The sequence below is a fragment of the Corticium candelabrum genome, chromosome 18 (assembly GCF_963422355.1).
Source record: "Corticium candelabrum chromosome 18, ooCorCand1.1, whole genome shotgun sequence".
NCBI lineage: Eukaryota > Metazoa > Porifera > Homoscleromorpha > Homosclerophorida > Plakinidae > Corticium > Corticium candelabrum.
The window spans coordinates 4757604-4782451 of record NC_085102.1 but is presented as its reverse complement, the minus strand read 5'-3'; the positions used below and the strand labels follow the sequence as shown (position 1 = coordinate 4782451).

General features: G+C 42.5%; 7 protein-coding genes across 11 annotated transcripts; 3 read left to right on the top strand and 4 right to left on the bottom strand.

Annotated features, from left to right (window-relative positions):
- Positions 1 to 648: 648 nt before the first annotated feature.
- On the bottom strand, positions 649 to 5316 carry LOC134194031 (uncharacterized). Of its 3 annotated transcripts, XR_009972137.1 has the most exons (6): positions 4938 to 5316; positions 3293 to 3486; positions 2763 to 2891; positions 2319 to 2662; positions 1527 to 1829; positions 649 to 1198 (listed from the first exon to the last, which is right to left on the bottom strand). XR_009972137.1 is itself a non-coding variant. In XM_062662930.1 (5 exons), the coding sequence occupies exons 3-5, from the start codon at positions 2797 to 2799 to the stop codon at positions 758 to 760; spliced, it is 822 nt and encodes a 273-aa protein (XP_062518914.1). In that variant the 5' UTR covers positions 2800 to 2891; positions 3293 to 3486; positions 4938 to 5316; the 3' UTR covers positions 649 to 757. The 3 variants fall into 3 exon arrangements, 2 of the variants coding, with proteins under 2 accessions (XP_062518914.1, XP_062518915.1); XM_062662930.1 differs by lacking the exon at positions 1527 to 1829; XM_062662931.1 differs by lacking the exons at positions 1527 to 1829; positions 4938 to 5316 and adding an exon at positions 3644 to 3676.
- A 195-nt stretch (positions 5317 to 5511) lies between these two features.
- LOC134193936 (disco-interacting protein 2 homolog A-like) lies at positions 5512 to 9329 on the top strand. The gene is made up of 6 exons (XM_062662802.1): positions 5512 to 6091; positions 6647 to 6684; positions 6957 to 7150; positions 7348 to 7476; positions 7595 to 7938; positions 8852 to 9329. The coding sequence occupies exons 4-6, from the start codon at positions 7440 to 7442 to the stop codon at positions 8921 to 8923; spliced, it is 453 nt and encodes a 150-aa protein (XP_062518786.1). The 5' UTR covers positions 5512 to 6091; positions 6647 to 6684; positions 6957 to 7150; positions 7348 to 7439; the 3' UTR covers positions 8924 to 9329.
- LOC134193730 (gliomedin-like) lies at positions 5602 to 7357 on the top strand. Its single transcript, XM_062662564.1, has 3 exons — positions 5602 to 6091; positions 6957 to 7098; positions 7348 to 7357. The coding sequence occupies exons 1-3, from the start codon at positions 5602 to 5604 to the stop codon at positions 7355 to 7357; spliced, it is 642 nt and encodes a 213-aa protein (XP_062518548.1).
- A 1003-nt stretch (positions 9330 to 10332) lies between the features above and the next one.
- On the bottom strand, positions 10333 to 16092 carry LOC134194408 (collagen alpha-1(XXI) chain-like). Of its 2 annotated transcripts, XM_062663341.1 has the most exons (6): positions 14312 to 16092; positions 13905 to 13965; positions 13671 to 13835; positions 12749 to 12827; positions 12628 to 12681; positions 10333 to 11153 (listed from the first exon to the last, which is right to left on the bottom strand). In XM_062663341.1, exon 1 carries the CDS (start codon positions 16005 to 16007, stop codon positions 14529 to 14531), a length of 1479 nt encoding a protein of 492 aa, XP_062519325.1. In that variant the 5' UTR covers positions 16008 to 16092; the 3' UTR covers positions 10333 to 11153; positions 12628 to 12681; positions 12749 to 12827; positions 13671 to 13835; positions 13905 to 13965; positions 14312 to 14528. The 2 variants fall into 2 exon arrangements, with proteins under 2 accessions (XP_062519325.1, XP_062519326.1); XM_062663342.1 differs by lacking the exons at positions 10333 to 11153; positions 12628 to 12681; positions 12749 to 12827 and adding an exon at positions 11754 to 12355.
- LOC134193729 (Golgi SNAP receptor complex member 2-like) lies at positions 11900 to 13933 on the bottom strand. Its single transcript, XM_062662563.1, has 5 exons — positions 13905 to 13933; positions 13671 to 13835; positions 12749 to 12827; positions 12628 to 12681; positions 11900 to 12022 (listed from the first exon to the last, which is right to left on the bottom strand). The coding sequence occupies exons 1-5, from the start codon at positions 13931 to 13933 to the stop codon at positions 11900 to 11902; spliced, it is 450 nt and encodes a 149-aa protein (XP_062518547.1).
- A 1197-nt stretch (positions 16093 to 17289) lies between the features above and the next one.
- LOC134193727 (uncharacterized) lies at positions 17290 to 19276 on the top strand. The gene is made up of 3 exons (XM_062662562.1): positions 17290 to 17534; positions 18113 to 18416; positions 18754 to 19276. The coding sequence occupies exons 1-3, from the start codon at positions 17290 to 17292 to the stop codon at positions 19192 to 19194; spliced, it is 990 nt and encodes a 329-aa protein (XP_062518546.1). The 3' UTR covers positions 19195 to 19276.
- A 1019-nt stretch (positions 19277 to 20295) lies between these two features.
- LOC134194410 (Golgi SNAP receptor complex member 2-like) lies at positions 20296 to 24613 on the bottom strand. 2 transcript variants are annotated; one of them, XR_009972195.1, is made up of 6 exons: positions 24508 to 24613; positions 24274 to 24438; positions 22574 to 22652; positions 22453 to 22506; positions 20765 to 21342; positions 20296 to 20710 (listed from the first exon to the last, which is right to left on the bottom strand). XR_009972195.1 is itself a non-coding variant. In XM_062663344.1 (5 exons), the coding sequence occupies exons 1-5, from the start codon at positions 24534 to 24536 to the stop codon at positions 21328 to 21330; spliced, it is 342 nt and encodes a 113-aa protein (XP_062519328.1). In that variant the 5' UTR covers positions 24537 to 24613; the 3' UTR covers positions 20296 to 21327. The 2 variants fall into 2 exon arrangements, 1 of the variants encoding a protein (XP_062519328.1); XM_062663344.1 differs by having other exon boundaries at positions 20296 to 21342.
- Between the last annotated feature and the right edge of the window lie 235 nt (positions 24614 to 24848).

Sequence of the window (24848 nt, the reverse complement as noted above, 5' to 3'; positions counted from 1 at the left end):
TGTTTTCCAACATTTTGGCCGTTGGGGTGAACAAGCTGGCAAAGAGTGCAAGAGATGATGAAGGAAAACGAAATGAGACCGACTTCAAGAACAAGTGGTGATCAATCATTTCAGTGACACTACAACGTTGCAATGCAAAAGTCGTCTTGGACAAACTCATTAGCATAGCGAGATTAGAACGTCGAAATGTATTGTGCTCAGTGTAGTTTGTATGCTTCAGGACAGTAATGGTCTTGTTGTGTTAGTGTTAGGTTGCTCATGATGTAAACGTTTGATTTAAATGGAAAATATATGTATGGAGACAGATGGATGGACATACATATATACAGACAGACAGACATACAGACATACATGGCACATGCATACATACAGACAGATGGACATACATATTTACAGACAGATGGATGGATGGATGAACAGACAAGCTGTTTTATATTTTCCAATCTGCAACAGCACGTGGCCGTTTCCTCCATAGAACAACAGTATGGTGCAAACCTACTGCAACCACCAGACATTAATTATAAAAAATTAAAAATATTTATAGATGGTATGTAAGTACACAACTAACAGTGTGTAAACAAAAGACAGAAAGAAAGAAACAAAGGAAGTCATCGTTACAGTTAGTAAACGTGACTCAAACAGTGGAATGTTTGTTGCACCAGATTGCAAAAAACATATGAGGGATTGTCTTGCAGATCTAATGTAAGAGGATCTTAACTTGGATACAATTTTTCTATACAGTCCAAACTAAGGCTGTTTAACAGACCACAAAAGCCAATCTATATTGTATAGAGTCTAGAGATGTTTGTCCACCATCCACGTAGTGATCATCAGGCATATGTTCAGACAGACGGACAAACAAACTTACAGGCAGAAAAATGACCTCGACAGCCTGACTGACGAGTTTTTCATAAAAACTTGGATTGTGGAAGTCTTTCCGTTTCTGTACGCTCTCGTTCAGTCGTATGTTTCTCTGTCTTTGCTTTTTCAATAAATTAGTTATCTTGGATTGTAACTCGGGTTTACATTGTCTGGAAGGAGCCGGTGGTAGGTTGACGCGAGGTGGACGGTGGGATTTTGTCGGGTTGTCGGTGGTTGGTGCCCCTGGGGGGAGGGGAGAGTCGCTACTGAATGGGGATGTACCTTCGAAGTCATCTTGAAGTGGATAGAGAATGTGACTTGTGGGATGGTCGTTGGACTACAGAAAAACATGTTGGTGTTACACAATGTGAAATGCAGAGTTTGAGAAGGTTTAACTTGTATGTCTCGTCTGTCCGTGGCATTGATTTGTCAGCTTCCTGTCTGTCTGTCTGTCCTGCCCATCATTTGTAGTGTTCAAGTGTATTATCTAGTCTGGCTATCACAAACAAATTAATTTAATTTGTAAATTGATATTAATAAAATAAATTTAATATAAAATAGGCAACTAGACTAACAACTAATATATTAATTTATTTTAATTTTATTAATAATATTGTAATTAAATATTTAATTAAATTTGCTTATTTGCTTTAAAATCAACTCACCATTTTTCCGTCATTTCATCTTCACTCTCACTGCCTGAGTCATCGCCCTCCCGCGCGTAAGAGACCAATGACACAACGGGAGCCGCCTGTATCCGGGTCCTTATGAGCACATTCCTCAGCAATGATGTCGAAGCGCTCAAACTGTGTTGGAACTGCACGAGACCTCCAGACAAGAGAATCAGACTCCCGCTGGCTGATGCGACTTCAGAATTGTCCGGTTCGCTGTCGTAACTGATTTTTGTCTTCGAATTCGCGTCCTCCTCGTCTGAGTTGCCGTGAAAAGTCACAAGCTGGATGAGACATCTGGATAGATGAAGAGTCGTTTACAAACTACATTTAGTTCGTCACAATCCAAACTCACACACTCACAAACAGACAAACACACGGAGACAGACTCACACAAATCGACAAACACAGAGACACAGACATACAAATACACAGACAGAAAAACACACAGACAGACATACTCACACTCAAATGGACAGACACACAAAGAGACACAGACAGACAAACACAGAGACAGATTCACACTCAGATGGACAGACATGTAGATAGACACACAGAAGGACAAAGTCACACTCAGATGGACAGACATGTAGACAGACACACAGAAAGACAAAGTCACACTCAGATGGACAGACACATAGACAGACACACAAACAAACACCTCCGAAAACATCACAGCTTTGCTCTGCTGTGCTACGCGAGTTGTAACAAACTCACTGACCAAAACGAGTGACCAACAAAAAAGAAACAGTCAAACAGACCAACAGTAAACTACACAGTAAGTACTTTGACTCCTGAGAGCACACCGGTGGTTGAAACACTGAAATCCAAGTATGCAATCATCTCTGGTGTTGGTACACGATAAAACTTGTCAAGCTTCCTCTTCTGTGGATCATCCGTCTCAAGAATAGGTGGGAGAGACTTCACGTCGAGTGTGCTGGTAGCCTCTTTTGCCCTTAACAGTTTGGTGATACGTTGAATTGTTAGAATGGCAACTGAATTGCTGACTTCGACGATCATTTTGACTGTTGGTAATGTCGTTGCGATGTTCAATGGAGATAGAGGTCGCACGGGAACGGGAATGAGACCGACAAGAAGGCAGCCATAGAAAGCAACAACAAGCTCGATACCTAGAGAAGAGAGACAGTAGAATATCTACATGCTTTGTCTCATGCACACACACACACACACACACACACACACACACACACACACACACACTTCACTAACCTGGAGGATAATTTAAAGAAGAGTTACGTGGTCTCATGAGCTCAAGTTTGCTCTCTCCAAGCAAGCAGCTCCAATTCTCTCTGCTTTCTTCATGAACTGCAGGCAGGTCATAGTTTGCGCTACAGCACCCTAAGAGCAGGCATCATTTGTTGTTGTGAGCACACACATGCACATATAAACAAACAGACAGATAGACAGACAGCCAGACAAACAGCCAGATGAACAATAGACAGACAGACAGACAGACAAGAGACAGACACACATGTGCATGCACACAGACACACACACACACACACACACACACACACACACACACACACACACACATGAGCGGGCGTGCACACACACACACACACACACACACACACATGAGCGGGCGTGCACACACACACACACACACACACACACACACACACACACACACACAAGTACACATGCACACACACACACACACACACACACACACACACACACACACACACACACACACACACAAGTACACATGCACACACACAAACACACACACACACCTTTTCATTCAGTAACATAAAGAGTATGTAATCTGGAGTCGTTTGTGCTCGCCAACAAAGCACCTCGGACAAAAACTGATATCTTCCTGCACCATCTCTATCGTCAGCCATCGGTTCCATTGGCCTCCCTTCAGCCAATGCAGGCTTCACACCCGTCATAATGTCCCCAATCATATGAGCAGCACCACTAACATCTAATAACACAAAACACATCATAACAACTGACATACACCAACTGTTGCCTTCATTCATCCATCTATCTGTCTGTCTGTCTGTCTGTCTGTTCATCCATCTGTCTGTTTGTCCTTCCGTCTGTCTGTCCTACAATGTATCTAACTCTGTTCCCACTACTATTGCGTTGTCTTAGCTGTAGGAGGTTTGTAACAACCCTCAAAAGCAACATCAACAACACAAACTGTAGACACACACACACACACACACACACACACACACACACACACACACACACACACACACACACACACACACACATGCACACACACACACACACACACGTGCACACACACACACGTGCACACACACACACACAACACACACACACACACACACACACACACACACACACACACACACACACACACACACACACACACACACACACACACATGCACACACACTCACTGAGCCTGGCAGTGTCCGGTCCCCGTATGACACTTTTAGCCTCCCATAAGTCTGGACTTTCACACACTTACTTCACTAAGTGTCACCCCACATGACTAAATACTACCTATAGTATGCCAAACTCAATTAGCTTATATCTATCTAATGTGTGACCCAGCAGATTGTATCACGCCCAAGCCTCCAAACAGCGCATGGTGACTCTTCAAGGTGAGTGTATTCCTACGTTACTGTCCTACTCGTGTAGACTGGTAAGCCTGCCAAGTCTAGTTACAGCGATTCCGACTTCACGTGTAGTTCACTCGTTGTTTTTGTTTGTGTAGACAAAGATGTCTATTCCCCCTAAGATGGCCCCGAAGACTTCAAGTTTACCCTCCCGAAAGTCATCATAATTGTAAACACGAAGAGCGGACTGCAATTTCACGTCAATGTGTCTCTTGTTGCCATAATTGCGCACGTTACTGGCCTTTACAATAGAGTCTGCGCAATAGCAAGGGCTGTGCAGATAGCAGATGTGCAACGAAACGAGTGAACTACACGTGAAGTCCGGATTGCTGTAACTAGACTTGGCAGGCTCGCCAGTCTACACGAGTAGGACAATAACGTAGGAATACACTCACCTTTCCACATGCTGAAGTCGTCTTGAGAATTGGAGAGCGTGAACTTGGTGAATCACTCGTGGAAAGTCACCATGCGCTGCTTGGAGGCTTGACCGTGATACAATCTGCTGGGTCACACATTAGATAGATACAAGCTAATTGAGTTTGGCATACTATAGGTAGTATTTAGTCATGTGGGGTGTCAAGGCTATAACATCTTAAAATTAGTGGTGACTTTTAATTTGGTTAATAAAATATAATTAAAATTAAATTAATATTAATAAAATTATATTATTATAAAATAAGCAACTAAACTAACAACTAATATATTATTTTATTTATTTTATTAATAATATTGTAATTAAATATTTAATTAAATTTGCATATTTGATTTGAAATCAACTCACCACTTTTCCCGCCATTTCATCTTCACTCTCACTACCTGAATCATCGCCCTCCCGCGCGTAAGAGACCAATGACACAACGGGAGCAGCCTGTATCCGGGTCCTTACGAGTACATTCCTCAGCAATGACGTCGATGCGCTCGAACTGCGTTGGAATTGCACGAGACCTCCGGATGAGAGAATCGGACTCGCGCTGGCCGACGCGACTTCGGAATTGTCCGGTTCGCTGTCGTCACTGAATTTTGCCTTCGAGTTCGCGTCCTCCTCGTCTGAGTCGCCGTGATAGGTCACAAGCTGTTTGGACACCTGACTGTAACTCATGCTACCCGACATAGGGACAAGAACGCAGAACAGAGTAGAAAAACACGCACACAATTGTACATACGGGACATGTAAAATGATATATCCCGGATATGAAATAAAAGGCGTGTGTTCTACACTTTAGCGTGCACTTCTACAAGCTTCTGTTGTAGCAGGCTACATTAATTTTTTTGTCTATAGTAAATGCTTGCATTTTTCCTCGACCTCGAATTAATATTAATTAAAGGTGCGTCACGGTCGGACATGCGCACTGCATCGCTTTGATTGCACACTCAGTAACGTACGCGTGAAGAGAGGACTGGGTAAGCACGAGTCTAGTAAGAGAACGACGACGATAGCGCATGCAATGAGCAGCAGCGAAGTGGACGAGAGTTGTAAAGTTTTGCAAGGAAATTGTGGCCCAAGCGGCAGATGGACGATTGCGTTGTTTCTATCGTTAGTTGTGGGCAATTTTGTGTTTAGCGGTTTTCTGTTGTGGAAGCTCAGTGTTCAGGAGAAAAGATTTGAGAAAAGCGTAGAGAAGTTGCAGTTGGACTTGCAGGAACTTCAAGTAGAAAAAGAGGAAATGAAGCAGGTTTATGAGACGTTGTCTGAGTATGGAGGAGAAAGAGGGAAGAGGTCGGAACAATCTCCCAGTCAGTCGTCACAAGTTACAATCAACATTGCACACGTATTTGGGTCATTCATCAAACAGATGTGCAAACCAGAATCAGCAATTTGTATACCAGGTCAACCAGGAAGAGACGGATTGCCAGGTTTGTCTGGAAAAGATGGTTTGCCAGGTAGAGATGGTTTGCCAGGAAGGGATGGTCCAATTGGATTGCCAGGACCACCAGGTAAAGATGGTCGTACACCACTAACTATTTTTGATTAGTAAGTCACGTGCGCACGTGAGTGTAATTAGCCTCGACAGTTTTCTTTGGTCATATCCGGCAGGAATTTGCGTGAATTGTCTTGACAAATCCATTTATTTAGGTTTTGAAGAGGGAAACATTTAGTTTGCTTTTTCTGGCAGCTCCTTTAGGAACAGCAGGAAGTTGTCACGTGTACAGGCACGCACGTAGTAGACATCTGCCTGCGCTTCTGTATACGTCGCCATGTTGTTGCTGCGTTTGTACTTTTAAACATACAACACCACATCAGAGACATCGGCAGCATGCTCTTTTTGTATACTACCTCACGTGCCAAAGCCACGTGCAAACACTAGTAATGTGGTTGTAATACTACTCTTTATGGCGTTAGAATTAGGCGTTTGTGTGTGTGTGTGTGTGTGTGTGTGTGTGTGTGTGTGTGTGTGTGTGTGTGTGTGTGTGTGTGTGTGTGTGTGTGTGTGTGTGTGTCTACAGTTTGTGTTGTTGATATTGCTTTTGATGGTTGTTGTTGTTTTGTAGAGCAATTACGAACCTCCTACAGCTAAGACAACGCAATAGTAAGTGTCAATAGTAGTGGGAAGAGAGTTAGATACATTGTAGGACAGATAGACAGACAGATGGACAGACAAACAGACAGACAGACGGATGGATGGACAGACAGACAGACAGAAGGACAAACAGAGACTGATGAACAGACAGAAGGACTGGCGGACAGACAGACAGATAGACAGACAAACAGATAAACAAATGGACAGACAGACAGACAGATGGATGAATGGAGGCAACAGTTGGTGTGTGGCAGTTGTTATGATGTGTTTTGTGTTATTAGATGTTAGTGGTGCTGCTCATATGATTGGGGACATTGTGACGGGTGTGAAGCCTGCATTGGCTGAAGGAAGGCCAATGGAACCGATGGCTGACGACAGAAATGGTGCAGGAAGATATCAGTTTTTGTCTGAAGTGCTTCGTTGGCAAGCACAAACGACTCCAGATCACGTACTCTTTACGTTGCTGAATGAAAAGGTGTGTGTGTGTGTGTGTGTGTGTGTGTGTGTGTGTGTGTGTGTGTGTGTGTGTGTGTGTGTGTGTGTGTGTGTGTGTGTGTGTGTGTGTCTATTGTCTGTCTGTCTTTTGTCTGTTTGTCTGTTTGTGTGTCTATCTGTCTGTTTGTTTATATGTGCATGTGTGTGCTCACAACTACGAATGATGCCTGCTCTTAGGGCGCTGTAGCACAAACTATGATCAGCGTCCAGTTGATGAAGAAAGCAGAGAGAATTGGAGCTGCTTGCTTGGAGAGAGCAAACTTGAGCTCATGAGACGATGTAACTCTTCTTTAAATTATCCTCCAGGTTGGTGAAGTGTGTGTGTGTGTGTGTGTGTGTGTGTGTGTGTGTGTGTGTGTGTGTGTGTGTGTGTGTATGCATATGAGACAAAGCATGTATATATTCTACTGTCTCTCTCCTCTAGGTATCGAGCTTGTTGTTGCTTTCTATGGCTGTCTTCTTGTTGCTCTCGTTCCTGTTCCCGTGCGACCTCTATCTCCATTGAACATTGTAACGACATTACCAACAGTCAAAATGATCGTCGAAGTCGTCAAGTCAGTTGCCATTCTAACAATTCAACGTATCACCAAACTGTTAAGGACAAAAGAGGCTACTAGCACACTCGATGTGAAGTCTCTCCCACCTATTCTTGAGATGGATGATCCACAGAAGAGGAAGCTTGACAAGTTTTATCGTGCACCAACACCAGAGATGATTGCATACTTGGATTTCAGTGTTTCAACCACCGGTGTGCTCTCAGGAGTCAAAGTACTTTGCTGTTTGTTTACTGTTGGTCTGTTTAACTGTTTCTTTTTTGTTGGTCACTGGTTTGGTCAGTGAGTTTGTTACAACTCGCATAGCACAGCAGAGCAAAGCTGTGATGTTTTCGGAGGTGTTTGTTTGTGTGTCTGTCTATGTGTCTGTCCATCTGAGTGTGACTTTGTCCTTCTGTGTGTCTGTCTACATGTCTGTCCATCTGAGTGTGAATCTGTCTCTGTGTTTGTCTGTCTGTGTCTTTTTGTGTGTTTGTCCATATGTGTGTGAGTTTGTCTGTGTGTCTGTCTGTGTGTCTGTCCATCTGAGTATGAGTCTGTCTGTCTATGTGTCTGTCCATTTGAGTGTGAGTATGTCTGTCTGTGTTTTTTCTGTCTGTGTATTTGTATGTCTGTGTGTCTGTCTACATGTCTGTTCATCTGAGTGTGAATCTGTCTCTGTGTTTGTCTGTCTGTGTCTTTTTGTGTGTTTGTCCATATGTGTGTGAGTTTGTCTGTCTGTCTGTGTGTCTGTCCATCTGAGTCTGAGTCTGTCTGTCTGTCTATGTGTCTGTCCATTTGAGTGTGAGTATGTCTGTCTGTGTTTTTTTCTGTCTGTGTATTTGTATGTCTGTGTGTCTGTCTACATGTCTGTCCATCTGAGTGTGAATCTGTCTCTGTGTTTGTCTGTCTGTGTCTGTTTGTGTGTTTGTCCATATGTGTGTGAGTCTGTCTGTCTGTCTGTCTGTGTGTCTGTCCATCTGAGTATGAGTCTGTCTATGTGTCTGTCCATTTGAGTGTGAGTACTGTATGTCTGTCTGTGTTTTTTCTGTCTGTGTATTTGTATGTCTGTGTGTCTGTCTGTGTTTGTCAATTTGATTGAGGCTGTCTGTCGATTTGGGATTGGGTCTGTTATTTTGATGCTCTAGGACGCTTGCAGAAGGAGCAGTACGACAAGAAAGAGAAAGAGAAGGCCAAGAGAATGCAAGTGGATTTTGTGAGCGGATCGGCGTTGAAACGGTCACCGATTGCTCCGGCTGTCGATCTCGTTTGTCTGTCTGTAATTTGGTTGTCCGTCTGTCTGAACATATGCCTGATGATCACTACGTGGATGGTGGACAAACATCTCTAGACTCTATACAATATAGATTGGCTTTTGTGGTCTATTAAACAGCCTTAGTTTGGACTGTATAGAAAAATTGTATCCAAGTTAAGATCCTCTTACATTAGATCTGCAAGACAATCTCTCATATGTTTTTCGTAATCTGGTGCAACAAACATTCCACTGTTTGAGTCACGTTTACTAACTGTAACGATGACTTCCTTTTTTCTTTCTTTCTGTCTTTTGTTTACACACTGTTAGTTGTGCACTTATATACCATCTATAAATATTTTTTATTTTTATAATTAGTGTCTGGTGGTTGCAGTAGGTTTGCACCATACTGTTGTTCTATGGAGGAAACGGCCACACATGCCTTTGCAGACTGGAAAAACATAAAACAGCTTGTCTGTTCATCCATCCATCCGTCTGTCTGTAAATATGTATGTCCGTCTGTCTGTCTGTCTGTGTATGTTCAATCTTGTTCCGTCTCTAATATATATATATATATATATATATATATATATATATATATATATATATATATATATATATATCCAATAAACCATTTGCCTGTCTGTCTGTCCATATGCATGTATGCAGTGTAGAAAACAAGGAATTATTTTGGCTGGGACAAACTGAGTCTAGGTAGGACATTCATTCATCAATAAGTCCCGCCCTACTGCAGCCATTTTGCATATAATTATTGATAAGCTGTTATCATATGACAATTGTTAACTATATGGATGGTTATGTGTGCTAAATGCCACCAATTATCTCAATGCTGTAATTGCATTCCAGGGTTTTGCTACATGGAAGTTTTACCAACGTAATGCATCTACATATTTTTAGGAAAAGAAACATCACTATGTTAGAATGTTGGCTTGTTATTCTGTAGTCTATGGGTACTGTACTGTGTTTCTCATAGTGTTGTGTTGCAAATTAAGTCTATTTGGAATAGCAGCACCTACTAAGTTCTTTCTAAACAAACACTGGCATTATGAACTTCTGGACCCAAAGTGAGAGCCAACAACGACAAGTTGACATTACTGGACAGCTACGTAGTATACAGTACGTTTCAGCTGAGATTTTCTATGGATAAATCATACTAGGAGGCACCTATACTTATGAAATTAACATCAATGGAAAGCCCATCATGTGCTGAGAGACAGACTTTACACTGTCATAGGCAGAAGAGGAGACGTTTTGTCGGAACACTCCAACACTGATATAGTATTTGGTTGGACAGACAACACAGTTGGTGGGACATTGTCTGATATTTTTCACACAGATGTATGTCCATCTGTCTGTCTCCATACATATATTTTCCATTTAAATCAAATGTTTACGTCATGAGCAACCTAACACTAACACAACAAGACCATTACTGTCCAGAGGCATACAAACTACTCTGAGCACAATACATTTCGACGTTCTAATCTCACTATGCTAATGAGTTTGTCTGAGACGACTTTTGCATTGCAACGTTGTAGTGTCACTGAAATGATTGATCACCACTTGTTCTTGAAGTCGGTCTCATTTCGTTTTCCTTCATCATCTCTTGCACTCTTTGCCAGCTTGTTCACCCCAACGGCCAAAATGTTGGAAAACAAGAGGAATGACCAATGGGCAGGACCCTTCTGGCAGCAGCTCAGAATTATACTTTGCCTCTTTCTTCTCCTCCCGTTTCATTGTTGCTACTCCTTCTCTGGAGGCTGCCTTCACTGAGTCCAAACACCATGGATGAGCCAACGACACATCTAATTCAATGTCTGCACCTAAATCTGGGTCATAAACGAGGATGTCCGACCTCTTGTCACTGTTGACATACCGGTATTGTGGCTCTAGTTTGTGCGACAAGTTGAGTTGAGAAAGGCAGTTAGACCATGCTGACACAATTGAGTTGTGAGCGTGCACCGGACCAGCCCCAGTCTTACAAGTGATTAGATGGTATCCTTGGATGTCCAGTTCTTTGCCACAATCACAACTGCTCGATGTCTGTCTGTTAATATGTATGTCCGTCTGTCTGTCAATACAGCTGCTTTAAATATCAGCCCAATGCACTAAAAATTAACTTTCCAACAGCTGTCTGTCACACATGATCGAGGGTCAGACTTAGCTATTGGTGTCTCCTGCAAGATGAGATTTCATTGGCATCTAATCCACATATCATGTGACTGGCAACAAATCAAATCGCACAGATCCACAAGTCACAAGAAACAATACAAATCAAGTTTGTGTGTGTGTGTGTGTGTGTGTGTGTGTGTGTGTGTGTGTGTGTGTGTGTGTGTGTGTGTGTGTGTGTGTGTGTGTGTGTGTGTGACTCGCATAATTTCCTTAAGCAAGAAACTAACACACATTTGCTTCTCTCGACTCAGGAGTATAAATGAGAACCTGGTCATTGACTGGAGTCCTAAGCGGCCATCAGCTGTGACGTGACATCAGCCACTGGGGTCCTGGTGAGACTTCAGGTGCTCACACTACAGCTGGCTTCATAAGTCAGTGCTCCTGCGAGTGCCTGGCTCCAGGATTTTGCTAGCGCACGCCCAGAATTCCCTGACTATGTACAGGGCCCAGCTTTACAGCTGGGGTGTGACCTCTGAAAGGCAGCTCCTGACATTTAGAATTTTTTAGGTGTGTGACTCGATGGGACCAGAAGCTTCAACATGCTACCAATACTGATCTTCAACAAAAATGGGGTGATGTAAGTCTGATGTCTGACGTCCTTCGTCGCCGCTGCCTTCAGTGGTTAGGACATGTTGCTCGAATGCCTGCAATCAGATTACCAAAGAAACTATTATTTGGGTGGCTGTCACATTCTAGACCAGCTCAAGACCCCTGTCTCAGATGGGAAGACAGGATCCAGACTGACTTGAAGTTAAACTAGAGAATTGGTATCACCTGGCACAGCAGCGTCTAGAATGGCGAGCTTCACGTCAGACTGTGAAGTTACACGTACCTCTCCTGAACGATCCTTTTCATGTGCTGTGTATTGCCACTCCTTTCGCAGTCATTCAGGTGTGAAACGGCACAAGTGGATTGTGGAACGCCAACTGCCTCTGTGTGAACAACCAGGCGCAGTGCAATGTGCCAAGTGTCATCGGTGGCTGAGAAGTAGGGATGGACTGGCAATACATAAATGTTTAAATGTGTCTTCTTCATCATCATCGACTCTATTATTGATCCGGTCATCATCACTTGCCTCCAATGATTGTACCTCAAGTCGGATACCGGAGCCTGATAGGACATGCTGTTGCTGCCATTGTAGTCAATGTGGACGGTGCTTCAAATCCAAGCCAGGATTCCAACGGCTTAACTGTCATCATGGCAAACGCTGTTCAGAAAAAGACAGCAGTCAACTTCCCCTGTCTTGCACATGTGGAAGACGTTTGCGGTGACTCAATGACATACAGAGACATAAGTGCAGACAGTAACTACCTCATCTTTCAGCTCTCTCTATAGATGGGGCGGCGTGGCAGACACTGGCATCTGTCATCAAGTCAAGTGTGTGTGTGTGTGTGTGTGTGTGTGTGTGTGTGTGTGTGTGTGTGTGTGTGTGTGTGTGTGTGTGTGTGTGTGTGTGTGTGTGTGTGTGTACATCCATACATTTGCTGTAAATCTCCTTGACAACAATTCATTCCTATCGTGCTCTTCCTTTTCCTATCACAACATCACGCTGCATCCAACACGACATTTCAATTACTCCTTATTGTGTACATCTCCATACCTTGAGCCGCTGTTTCTGTTGGAACGTCCTAAGAGTACTATGTACATGCTGACAATCATATGACAATTGTTCAACTCGTCTGTACAAGAAACAAATTCATTTAACCACAAATAATCAACCAAATTGTGCAACCCATTTAAATGTTTTAGACAAAGTATACATACATGGTATACAAACATATTACGTATTATTAGTCTGTAAGCTTGTTTGTCAGTCTGTAAACTTGTTTGTCCATTAGTAAGATAGTTTGTCAGTCTGTAGCATGTTTGTCCATATGTCTGTACATATGCATTATGATATGCTTCATGCATCTGTCTGTCTGTGTATGTCCAATCTTGTTATGACTCTAGAGCCCTGTCCACACTAGACCAGAATGCATTGCAATCGAATTGCAATCCTGCTGATCGTGATCCAATCGGGATAGCGAGCGTCCACACAGCACTTGGAAAACGCTACTTCCGCCTCATTTTCAGTGTCACGTGACTGATGACCGATGTGTATGTGTGGGTTCTTTGCTTGTGAAAGAGTTGACACAGCAACATAAGGCGAGTAAGAACAAAGACAATTAAAGAGGGTTAGATGTTCGGACTACAAGCGTAGCATACATGGAGGTAACGCCCACTATTTCTAATTGGATTCAACTAATCGATCAAAACCACCTGTTGATGTGGATTGGGTTTATCGCAATCCAGTTGCCAGTGTGGACAGGGATGTAGTCTTCTAAGAACTGGCTAATAGCTATTTTTAAAGCAAGGTTTGCTTTCTACAATTGACAATGTCACTTTACATAATATATATCCAATAAACCATCAGTTTGTCTGTCTGTCGTATGTACGTCCATCTGTTTGTCTGTCTGTCCGTCCGTCCGTCTGTCTGTCTATCTACCCATCTACCATCCCTCCTCTTATTCCACAAATCTCACAGTTTGGCGCTCTGCTTCCTGGAAGGTGGTTCTTTAGCGACCATCTGCTCCAACCTCTGAATATCAGAGAACAACTCCTCTAATTTACCCTCAATTTCCTGCTCAAGTTGAGGCGAATACGAGTGCCCTAGAGATGATATGTGACTCTCAACTTCCATCAACAATCTGCAAACACAAACAAAAATCTGAGGTCGCAAGAAGAAAACGAAATACGAATTTAGTTTTGTTGTTTACTTGTTCGCTTTTTGATATAATGATTCCATTGACGAAAGGCAGAGAAAGACGATCACAACGGCTAGAACATCAACGAGCCACTTTAAAATTAGTAAAATGCCCGGATAATAGCAATTCCCAGATTTTATGTAATTTTTGTTGTTGATTATTTATTATGTTGTGAGCATGTTAATTGAAATTTGAGGATAAGTACAAAACAAATCTATCAAAAGAATACAATAAATAACGAATTTAATTATTTAATTGCAATAAATATATAATTAATTAATTAACCAATTTTTTTTATTATAAATATTTTGTTGGTTACTATGTATAAACGTTAATCCTTAATTTAATTAAATGTAACTACACGTGATCTAACATATAACAATTTATCTATTGCTACACCGGTAAATATTGTTCTTAACTGTAGACAGCAAACCACATTTCTGCTCACAAACTGTGTATGTTTATAACAAAATTTCCATCTAGCAGCACATCATACTGTATGCAGCAATCCTACACAACAAGCAGCTGTTACAACAATCATTCTTAGCAGACACTTGTCTAGTCAGAGAAGCATAGATACACACAAAAATGGAAAGATAAGTACATGTGATGGTTTTGATAAAGGAAACTTGTTCTTCACTGTCCTCGAGCACAGTAAGCTAGAGCACATTCTGGAGTGTTAGGTAAGTTGTATATGTAATACTGTCCACAGTTGATCACTTCAACACTAGTCCGATAAGAACAACAATTATTGCTCCAACTAAAGCAAACTGTTCTTGAAATTTTTTGACCAATTACATTTGGGTGAGATCCTTTTAACCATCCTGATGCATGAGTTCCACAGTAGTAACCAGATGTGCAATTCTCTGGCATAGCTCCACCTATTGTAGGACTGAATGAATGCCAGCCTGGTGTGAAACCATGTTGATTGTATGGATGACCTGTCATATCACAGTGAAGAGTTGTCTTATTATAATGCTCAGATGTTTGTCTCCAAGTTTCATTTAAAACACGATGATTCCATGGTAAACATTGACTGGGTAAACCAAACAATTGATGTAAATCCTGCTCATCCCCTTTGTTTCCTTTTATTCCTTTTCCTCCTTGTAACCCAATCTCCCCCTTTCCACCCTTCTCTCCTTTAAAACCAGGATATCCTCGTTCACCTTTGTCTCCTTCTTCTCCTTTTTCTCCTCGAGGACCCAAAATTCCTTGTAGTCCACTGACTCCCCTCTCTCCTCTTTCTCCTTTCTCTCCTTTCTCTCCACTCACTCCCATGTCTCCTTTCCTACCTGCTATTCCATGTGAACCCTGTTTACCTGATAATCCTTTACTGCCAGGTTCACCATTCCTTCCCGCCTTGCCTTTTATTCCAGCTGCTCCTGGCAATCCAATTGGACCATCCCTTCCTGGCAATCCATCTCTACCTGGCAAACCTGGCAATCCAGTTGAACCATCTTTTCCAGACAAACCTGGCAATCCATCTCTACCTGGTTCACCATCCCTTCCCGGCAAACCTGGCAATCCAGTTGAACCATCTTTTCCAGACAAACCTGGCAATCCAGTTGAACCATCTTTTCCAGACAAACCTGGCAATCCATCTCTACCTGGTTCACCATCCCTTCCCGGCAAACCTGGCAATCCAGTTGAACCATCTTTTCCAGACAAACCTGGCAATCCAGTTGAACCATCTTTTCCAGACAAACCTGGCAATCCGTCTCTTCCTGGTTGACCTGGCATACAAATTGCTGATTCTGGTTTGCACATCTGTTTGATGAATGACCCAAATACGTGTGCAATGTTGATTGTAACTTGTGACGACTGACTGGGAGATTGTTCCGACCTCTTCCCTCTTTCTCCTCCATACTCAGACAACGTCTCATAAACCTGCTTCATTTCCTCTTTTTCTACTTGAAGTTCCTGCAAGTCCAACTGCAACTTCTCTACGCTTTTCTCAAATCTTTTCTCCTGAACACTGAGCTTCCACAACAGAAAACCGCTAAACACAAAATTGCCCACAACTAACGATAGAAACAACGCAATCGTCCATCTGCCGCTTGGGCCACAATTTCCTTGCAAAACTTTACAACTCTCGTCCAGTTCGCTGCTGCTCATTGCATGTGGTATCGCCGTCGTACTCTTACTAGACTCGTAGGTACCCAGTCTTCTCTTCGCGCGCACGTTACTGAGTGTGCAAACAAAGAAACAAAGCGATGCAGTGCGCATGTCCGATCGTGACGCACCAGTAATATTAGTTGAAGGTCGAAGAAAAATGCAAACATTTTACTATAGATAAAAAATAATTAGGACGATGTAGCCTGCTAGAAAAGAAACTTGTAGAAGTTCAAGAAAACTGTACACATGACGTACTCAAAATATCCGGGGTACAACTTAAACATGTCCCGTATGCAAGTTTGTGTGCATGTTTTTGTACTCTATTCTGTGTTCTTGTCGCTCTGTCGGGTAGCATGAGTTGGTGCGACTCCAGTATCCCCAACCTGGTTTGCACATGGTCTTGTAGCTACTATGACTTCTCGTACTACACAGCAACTTCTGTAAACTGTTCCGATTCATTGTAGGACAGATGGACAGACAAACGGACAGACAGACCTATGGAGGGACAGACAGACAGACGAATGGACAGGCAATCAGACAGAAGGACAGACAGACAGACAGATGGACTGACGGACAGACAGACAGACAGATAGACAGATGGATGAATAGAGGCAACAGTTGGTGTATGTCAGTTGTTATGATGTGTTTTGTGTTATTAGATGTTAGTGGTGCTGTTCATATGATTGGGGACATTGTGACGGGTGTGAAGCCTGCATTGGCTGAAGGGAGGCCAATGGAACCGATGGCTGACGACAGAGATGGTGCAGGAAGATATCAGTTTTTGTCTGAGGTGCTTCGTTGGAGAGCACAAACGACTCCAGATTACGTACTCTATGTTACTGAATGAAATGTGTGTGTGTGTGTGTGTGTGTGTGTGTGTGTGTGTGTGTGTGTGTGTGTGTGTGTGTGTGTGTGTGTGTGTGTGTGTGTACGTGTGTTTGTGTCTGTGTATGTGTGTCATTGTGTGTACGCACGCACGTGTGTGTGTGTTTGTTGGTCTGTCTGTTTGTCTCTCTGTCTATCTGTCTGTCTGTTGGTGTGTGTGTGTGTGTGTGTGTGTGTGTGTGTGTGTGTGTGTGTGTGTGTGTGTGTGTGTCTGTGTGTGTCTGTGTGTCTGTGTGTCTGTGTGTGTGCATATATGAGTGTAGATATTTCAATGTCTTTCCTCTTGTCTAGGTGTTGAGTTTGTTGTTGCTTTCTATGGCTGCCTTCTTGTCGGTCTCGTTCCCGTTCCCGTTTCCGTGCGACCTCTATCTCCATTGAACATCGCAACGACATCAAAATGATCGTTGAAGTCAGCAAGTCAGTTGCCATTCTAACAATTCAACGTATCACCAAACTGTTAAGGACAGAAGAGGCTACTAGCACACTCGATGTGAAATCTCTCCCACCTATTCTTGAGACGGACGATCCACAGAAGAGGAAGCTTGACAAGTTTTATCGTGCACCAACACCAGAGATGATTGCATACTTGGATTTCAGTGTTTCAACCACCGGTGTGCTCTCAGGAGTCAAAGTACTTACTGTGTAGTTTACTGTTGGTCTTTTTGACTGTTTCTTTTTGTTGGTCACTCGTTTTGGTCAGTGAGTTTGTTACAACTCGCGTAGCACATCAGAGCAAAGCTGTGATGTTTTCGGAGGTGTTTGTTTGTGTGTCTGTGTATGTGTCTGTCCATCTGAGTGTGACTTTGTCTTTCTGTGTGTCTGTTTACATGTCTGTCCATCTGAGTGTGAATCTGTCTCTGTGTGTTTGTCTGTCTATGTGTCTGTCTATTTGTATGTCTATTTGAGTATGTTTCTGTCCATCTGTGTGTTTGTCAGTGTCTGTCCATGTTAGTGTGTTGGTTTGTGTGTTTGTCTATCTGTGTGTGTCTGTTAGTGTGTCTGTCCATCGGTGTATGATTCTGTTTGTCTGCCTATCCATTTGAGTGTGAGTATGTCTGTCTGTGTTTTTTGTCTGTGTGTCTGTCTGTGTCTTGTCGATTTGAGTGAGTCTGTCGGTCTGAGTGTGAGTCTGTCTCCGTGTGTTTTGTCTGTTTGTGAGTGTGTGAGTTTGGATTGTGCTGAACTGAATGTAGTTTGTAAATGACTCTTCATCTATCCAGATGTCTCATCCAGCTTGTGACCTATCACGGCGACTCAGACGAGGAGGACGCGAACTCGAAGACAAAAATCAGTGACGACAGCAAACTGGAAAATTCTGAAGTCGCATCGGCCAGCACGAGTCCGATTCTCTCGTCCGGTTGTCTCATGCAGTTCCAACGCAGTTCGAGCATGTCAACGTCATTGCTGAGGAATGTGCTCGTAAGGAACCGGATACAGGTGGCTCCCGTTGTGTCATTGGTCTCTTACACGCGGGAGGGCGATGACTCAGACAGTGAGAGTGAAGGTGAAATAGCGGGAAAAGTGGTGAGTTGATTTCAAATTAAATATGCAAATTTAATTAAATATTTAATTGCAATATTATTAATAAAATAAATTAATAAATTAATATATTAGTTGTTAGTCTAGTTGCCTATTTTATATTAATTTAATTTATATTAAGTTTTAAAATTAAATTTATTTATTTGTGATAGCCAGACTAGATAATACACTTGAAAACTACAAATGATGGGCAGGACAGACAGACAGACAGACAGACAGGAAACTGACAAATCAATGCCACAGACAGACAACGAGACATACAAGTCAAGCTTTCTCAAACTCTGCATTTCACATTGTGTAACACCAACATGTTTTTCTGTAGTTCAACGACCATCCCACAAGTCACATTCTCTATCCACTTCAAGATGACATTGAAGGTACATCCCCGTTCAGTAGTGACTCTCCCCTCCCCCCAGGGGCACCAACCACCAACCACCTGACAAAATCCCACCGTCCACCTCGCGTCAACCTACCACCGGCTCCTTCCAGACAATGTAAACCCGAGTTACAATCCAAGATAACTAATTTATTGAAAAAGCAAAGACAGAGAAACATACGACTGAACGAGAGCGTACAGAAACGGAAAGACTTCCACAATCCAAGTTTTTATGAAAAACTCGTCAGTCAGGCTGTCGAGGTCGTTTGTCTGTCTGTAAGTTTGTGTGTCCGTCTGTCTGAACATATGCCTGATGATCACTACGTGGATGGTGTGCAAACATCTCTATATTCTATACAATATAGATTGGCTTTTGTGGTCTGTTGAACAGCCTTAGTTTGGACTGTATAGAAAAATTGTATCCAAGTTAAGATCCTCTTACATTAGATCTGCAAGACAATCTCTTAAATGTTTTTCACAATCTGGTGCAACAAACATTCCACTGTTTGAGTCAAGTTTACTAACTGTAACGATGACTTCCTTTTTTCTTTTATTCTGTCTTTTGTTTACACACTGTTAGTTGTGTACTTATATACCATCTATAAATATTTTTTATTTTTATAATTAGTGTCTGGTGGTTGCAGTAGGTTTGCACCATACTGTTGTTCTTGCAGATTGGAAAAATATAAAACAGCTTGTCTGTTCATCCATCCATCTGTCTGTAAATATGTATGTCCGTCTGTCTGTCTGGCTGGCTGGCTGTCTGTGTATGTCCAATCTTGTTCCAACTCTTAGTTTTCTAAGAACTGGCTAATAGCTATCTTAAAGCAAGCTTTGCTTTTAGCACTTGATGATGTCACTTTTACATGATACATGAACATAAACCATCTGTCTGCCTGTCTGTCTGTCCGTATGTATGTATATCTACACGGACCTGCAGCGGCCTACCACCAGTGTGTGTCGGGACAGTAGGTAACGCTACTGTTCCCAAAGAAAACCCACAAAGCTCGTTGACAGTACTGTGACATGGCGAGTACAGGCCGCCATCAAATATGCCTGCGCTAACTTGAGGTCATACGCCTCGATGCTGATCCATGTATCACGATCTATGGTCTTGGATTATGCTCTGTTGTGACGCGATGACAAAGACAACAGGCTTGTTGTCGTGCTCTTTGGTCGTGGGGTTACAGCAGTATAGTACCGTGGTGTACTTTATGGCAGGAATGAAGGCCCATCAGTCATTCTCTGGCAAACCACTGCATCCTCGTTGCTTGCATGCTTGTTGCAGCTCCTGCCCTAGTATGTACTTGGTAATCTAAGACGAGAGAGTGGGTCTGATATTATGCAAGTTTTACTCACTATAACCATTCTATGCGCAGGTTCTGCTCTGTTGTCATCACTGAATCAGTGGACAACCATCATCATGATCATGTATGTATGTATGTATGTATGTATGTTTGTATGTATGTATGTATATGTATGTCCATCTTTCCGTCTCAATACATATATTTTCCATTATCAAACGTTTACATCATGAGCAACCTAACACTAACACAACAAGACCATTACTGTCCTGAAGCATACAAACTCCACTGAGCACAATACATTTCGACGTTCTAATCTCGCTATGCTAATGAGTTTGTCAAAGACGACTTTTGCATTGCAACGTTGTAGTGTCACTGAAATGATTGATCACCACTTGGTCTTGAAGTCGGTCTCATTTTGTTTTCCTTCATCATCTCTTGCACTCTTTGCCAGCTTGTTCACCCCAACGGCCAAAATGTTTGAAGCAAGAGGAAGGACCAATGGGCAGGACCTTCTGGCAGCAGCTCAGAATTAAACTTTGCCTCTTTCTTCTCCTCCCGTTTCATTGCTGCTACTCCTTCTCTGGAGGCTGCCTTCACTGAGTCCAAACACCATGGATGAGCCAACGACACATCTAATTCAATGTCTGCACCTGAATCTGGGTCATAAACGAGGATGTCCGACCTCTTGTCACTGTTGACATACCGGTATTGTGGCTCTAGTTTGTGCGACAAGTTGAGTTGTGAGTGTGCACTGGACCACCGCCAGTCTTACAAGTGATTAGATGGTATCCTTGGATGTCCAGTTCCTTGCCACAATCACAATTGCTCGATGTCTGTCTGTAAACATGTATGTCTGTCTGTCTGTCAGTTGTCTGTCTGTCAGTTGTCTGTCTGCCTGTCTATCCGTCCGTCTGTCCGTCAGTCTGTCTGTTTGATTGTCTGTCTTAATACATATATTTCATACATTAAAACTAGTACAATCACACTAAACTGTAAATAAACAAACAAGCCCGCAGGCCCTGCGTTAAAACTAACTTGTCTGTCTGTCTGTCTGTCAATACAGTTGCTTTAAATATCAGCCCAATTCATTAAGAATTAACATTCCAACAGCTGTCTGTCACACATGATCGAGAGTCAGACTTAGCTATTGGTGTCTCTTGCAAGATGAGATTTTATTGGCATCTAATCCACATATCATGTGACTGGCAAGAAATCAAATCTCACAGATCTACAAGTCACAAGAAAACCATAAAAATCAAGTGTGTTTGTGTGTGTGTGTGTGTGTGTGTGTGTGTGTGTGTGTGTGTGTGTGTGTGTGTGTGTGTGTGTGTGTGTGTGTGTGTGTGTGTGACTCGATGGGACCAGGAGCTTCAACATACTACCAATGCTGATCTTCGACGAAGATGGGGCATGTAAATCTGATGTCTGACGTCCTTCATCACCGCCGCCTTCAGTGGTTAGGACATGTTGCTCGAATGCCTGCAATCAGATTACCAAAGAAACTATTATTTGGGTGGCTGTCACATTCTAGACCAGCTCAGGGGTCTGCCCCAGATGGAAAGACAGGATCCAGGCTGACGTAAAGTTGTTAAAACTAGAGAATTGGTATCAACTGGCACAGCAACATCCAGAATGGTGAGCTTCATGTCAGGCTGTGAACTTACACGTACCTCTACTGAACAATCATTTCCATGTGCTGTGTGTTGACGCTCCTTTCGCAGTCATTCAGGTGTGAAACGGCACAAGTGGATTGTGGAACGCCAACTGCCTCTGTGTGAACAACCAGGTGCAGTGCAACGAGCCAAGTGTCATCGATGGCTGGAAAGTAGGGGTGGACTGGCAATACATAAATGTTTAAATGTGTCTTCTTCTTCTTCTTTGACTATGTCATCATCATTGACTCTATTATCGATCCGGTCATCATCACTTGCCTCCACTGATTGTACCTCAAGTCGGATACCGGAGCCTGATAGGACATGCTGTTGCTGCCATTGTAGTCAATGTGGACGGTGCTTCAAATCCAAGCCAGGATTCCAAAGGCATAACTGTCATCATGGCAAACGCTGTTCAGAAAAAGACAGCAGTCAACTTCCCCTGTCTTGCAACATGTGGATGACGTTTCCGGTGGTTCAAAGACATACAGAGACATAAGTGCAGACAGTAACTACCTCGTGTTTCAGCTCTGTCCGTATATGGGCGGCGTGGCCAGACACTGGCAGCTGTAGTCAAGTCAAGTGTGTGTGTGTGTGTGTGTGTGTGTGTGTGTGTGTGTGTGTGTGTGTGTGTGTGTGTGTGTGTGTGTGTGTGTGTGTGTGTGTGTGTGTGTGTACATCCATACATTTGCTGTAAATCTCCTTGACAACAATTCATTCCTATCGTGCTCTTCCTTTTCCTATCACAACATCATGCTGCATCCAACACCACATTTCAATTACTCCTTATTGTGTACATCTCCATACCTTGAGCCGCTGTTTCTGTTGGAATGTCCTAAGAGTACTATGTAGATACTGACAATCATATGACAATTGTTCAACTCGTCTGTACAAGAAACAAATTCATTTAACCACAAATAATCAACCCAATTGTGCAACCCATTTAAATGTTTTAGACAAAGTATACATACATGGTATACAAACATATTACGTATTATTAGTTTGTAAACTTGTTTGTCAGTCTGTAAACTTGTTTGTCAGTTTGTAAACTAGTTTGTCAGTCTGTAGCTTGCTGGTCCATCTGTCTGTACATATGCATGATGATGATATGCTTCATGCATCCGTCTGTCTGTCTGTATATGTCCAATCTTGTTATGACTCTAAAGCCCTGTCCACACTTTTAGACCAGAATCGATTGCAATCGAATTGCAATCCTGCTGATCACGATCCAATCAGGATAGCAAGCGTCCACACTGCACTTTGAAAATGCTACTTCCGTCTCATTTTCAGTGTCATGTGACTGATGACCGATGTGTAGGTGTGGGGTCTTTGCTTGTGAAAGCATTGATAGAGCGACATAAAGTGAGCAAGAACAAAGACGAGTAAAGAGGGTTAGATGTTCCAACTACACACGTAGCTTATGTAGACGTAACGCCCACTATTTCTAATTGGATTCAACCAATCGCAATCGAAACCACCTCTTGACGTGGATTGGGTTTATCGCGATCCAGTTGCCACAGTGGACAGGGCTTTAGTCTTCTATGAACTGGCTAACAGCTATTTTTAAAGCAAGCTTTGCTTTCTACAATTGACAATGTCACTTTACATAATCTTCTTTATCTTCTCTTCTCTATATCTATAAAAGTCTGATCTGTCTGGCTGTCTGTCTGTCTGTCTGTAACATCAATCACGCCAAAACTGCCAGGCTGATCTCCACGAAACCGTGCATGAAGACTGCGTTCCACACCACAATGCAAACGGACACTTCAGTATTTAGACTATTTAGACAGTCCCTTCTCTACCCGACCCTCAAGTGAAATCTCGCGAGGACGTGACCATGGTGCGACTTCAAATTTACAATCCCCATGCACGTGCCACGAGAATATGTTTCATACCTGGGTTTCGCTCTACCGGCGGTATCGAGTGTATTCTGTACTAGCCGACGCAAGTGAGTCATGAATGGAGAGACACATGACCAACGTGGATTATATCAACAGGCTATACAGACAGAATAGCAACTGCGGCATCAAGAGCTGTGGAGGCACATGACCAACATGGATATCGACAGCCTTTTATTCTGATAATACCCACACATGCTACATCAGCAACAGCAGGATTGCTTTCATGCCTCAAACGGTAACAGTTACGGTTAAAAGACATTTCTGCGTACACAATAACGTAAGAAAGGCTGAAGTACCTCTTAATTCATATGTCTAGAGACATCAAAGACATAAGGGCAATAACATAATAATTAATTTGCGTAGGGCATCTTACGTATTTCGTAGGGGCTAATATGTGTTGTTTTTAGTAAGTAGGCTAGGTAAAAATACGCAACCCTAGCTGCACCTGTCTAATGTTACCCGGGCAACGCCGGGTTGTGATGCTAGTATCCAATAAACCATCTCTATGTCTGTCTGTCTATCTGTTTGTCTGTCTGTCCGTCCGTCCTTCTGTCTGTCTGTCTATCTACCCATCTACCATCCCTCCTCTCATTCCACAAATCTCACAGTTTGGCGCTCTGCTTCCTGGAAGGTGGTTCTTTAGCGACCATCTGCTCCAACCTCTGAATATCAGAGAACAACTCCTCTAATTTACCCTCAATTTCCTGCTCAAGTTGAGGCGAATACGAGTGCCCTAGAGATGATATTTGACTCTGAACTTCCATCAACAATCTGCAAACACAAACAAAAATCTGAGGTCGCAAGAATAAAACGAAATACGAAATTAGTTTTGTTGTTTACTTGTTCGCTTTTTGATATAATGATTCCATTGACGAAAGGCAGAGGAAGACGGTCACAAAAGCTAGAACATCAACAAGCAACGTTGGCAGTACGGGTTATAAAATTGGTAAAATGCCCGGATAATTACAATTCACGAATTTGAGGCAACATTTGATTATTTATTATGTGGTGAGCATGTAACTAGAATTTGAGGACAAGTTATAAATTAGAAAACAGAAACTCCTAAAAGTTAAATATATAATTAATAACTAACTAACTAATATTTAGATTACAATAAATATATAATTAATTAACCAAATCTATTTTTATTATAAATATTTTGTTGGTTACTATGCATAACA

Bases quoted from the DNA above. Each gene is read 5' to 3' on its own strand.
- LOC134193936 (XM_062662802.1), top strand. From the start codon at position 7,440: ATGAGACGATGTAACTCTTCTTTAAATTATCCTCCAG. The intron at 7,477-7,594 runs GTTGGTGAAGTG...TCTCTCCTCTAG, and splicing joins TTCTTTAAATTATCCTCCAG to GTATCGAGCTTGTTGTTGCT. The intron at 7,939-8,851 runs GTACTTTGCTGT...TTGATGCTCTAG, and splicing joins GTGTGCTCTCAGGAGTCAAA to GACGCTTGCAGAAGGAGCAG.
- LOC134193727 (XM_062662562.1), top strand. From the start codon at position 17,290: ATGATCGTTGAAGTCAGCAAGTCAGTTGCCATTCTAACAATTCAACGT. The intron at 17,535-18,112 runs GTAGTTTACTGT...TCATCTATCCAG, and splicing joins GGAGTCAAAGTACTTACTGT to ATGTCTCATCCAGCTTGTGA. The intron at 18,417-18,753 runs GTGAGTTGATTT...GTTTTTCTGTAG, and splicing joins GTGAAATAGCGGGAAAAGTG to TTCAACGACCATCCCACAAG.
- LOC134193729 (XM_062662563.1), bottom strand. From the start codon at position 13,933: ATGGAATCATTATATCAAAAAGCGAACAA. The intron at 13,836-13,904 runs GTAAACAACAAA...TTGTGTTTGCAG, and splicing joins TTATATCAAAAAGCGAACAA to ATTGTTGATGGAAGTTGAGA. The intron at 12,828-13,670 runs GTGAGATTTGTG...TTTCTTGTACAG, and splicing joins AGGAAGCAGAGCGCCAAACT to ACGAGTTGAACAATTGTCAT.
- LOC134194031 (XM_062662930.1), bottom strand. From the start codon at position 2,799: ATGAGACCACGTAACTCTTCTTTAAATTATCCTCCAG. The intron at 2,663-2,762 runs GTTAGTGAAGTG...TCTCTTCTCTAG, and splicing joins TTCTTTAAATTATCCTCCAG to GTATCGAGCTTGTTGTTGCT. The intron at 1,199-2,318 runs GTACTTACTGTG...GTTTTTCTGTAG, and splicing joins GTGTGCTCTCAGGAGTCAAA to TCCAACGACCATCCCACAAG.
- LOC134193730 (XM_062662564.1), top strand. From the start codon at position 5,602: ATGAGCAGCAGCGAAGTGGACGAGAGTTGTAAAGTTTTGCAAGGAAAT. The intron at 6,092-6,956 runs GTAAAGATGGTC...TTGTGTTATTAG, and splicing joins TGGATTGCCAGGACCACCAG to ATGTTAGTGGTGCTGCTCAT.
- LOC134194410 (XM_062663344.1), bottom strand. From the start codon at position 24,536: ATGGAATCATTATATCAAAAAGCGAACAA. The intron at 22,653-24,273 runs GTGAGATTTGTG...TTTCTTGTACAG, and splicing joins AGGAAGCAGAGCGCCAAACT to ACGAGTTGAACAATTGTCAT. The intron at 22,507-22,573 runs GTATGGAGATGT...ATGTTGTGATAG, and splicing joins AACAGAAACAGCGGCTCAAG to GAAAAGGAAGAGCACGATAG.
- LOC134194408 (XM_062663341.1), bottom strand. From the start codon at position 16,007: ATGAGCAGCAGCGAACTGGACGAGAGTTGTAAAGTTTTGCAAGGAAAT.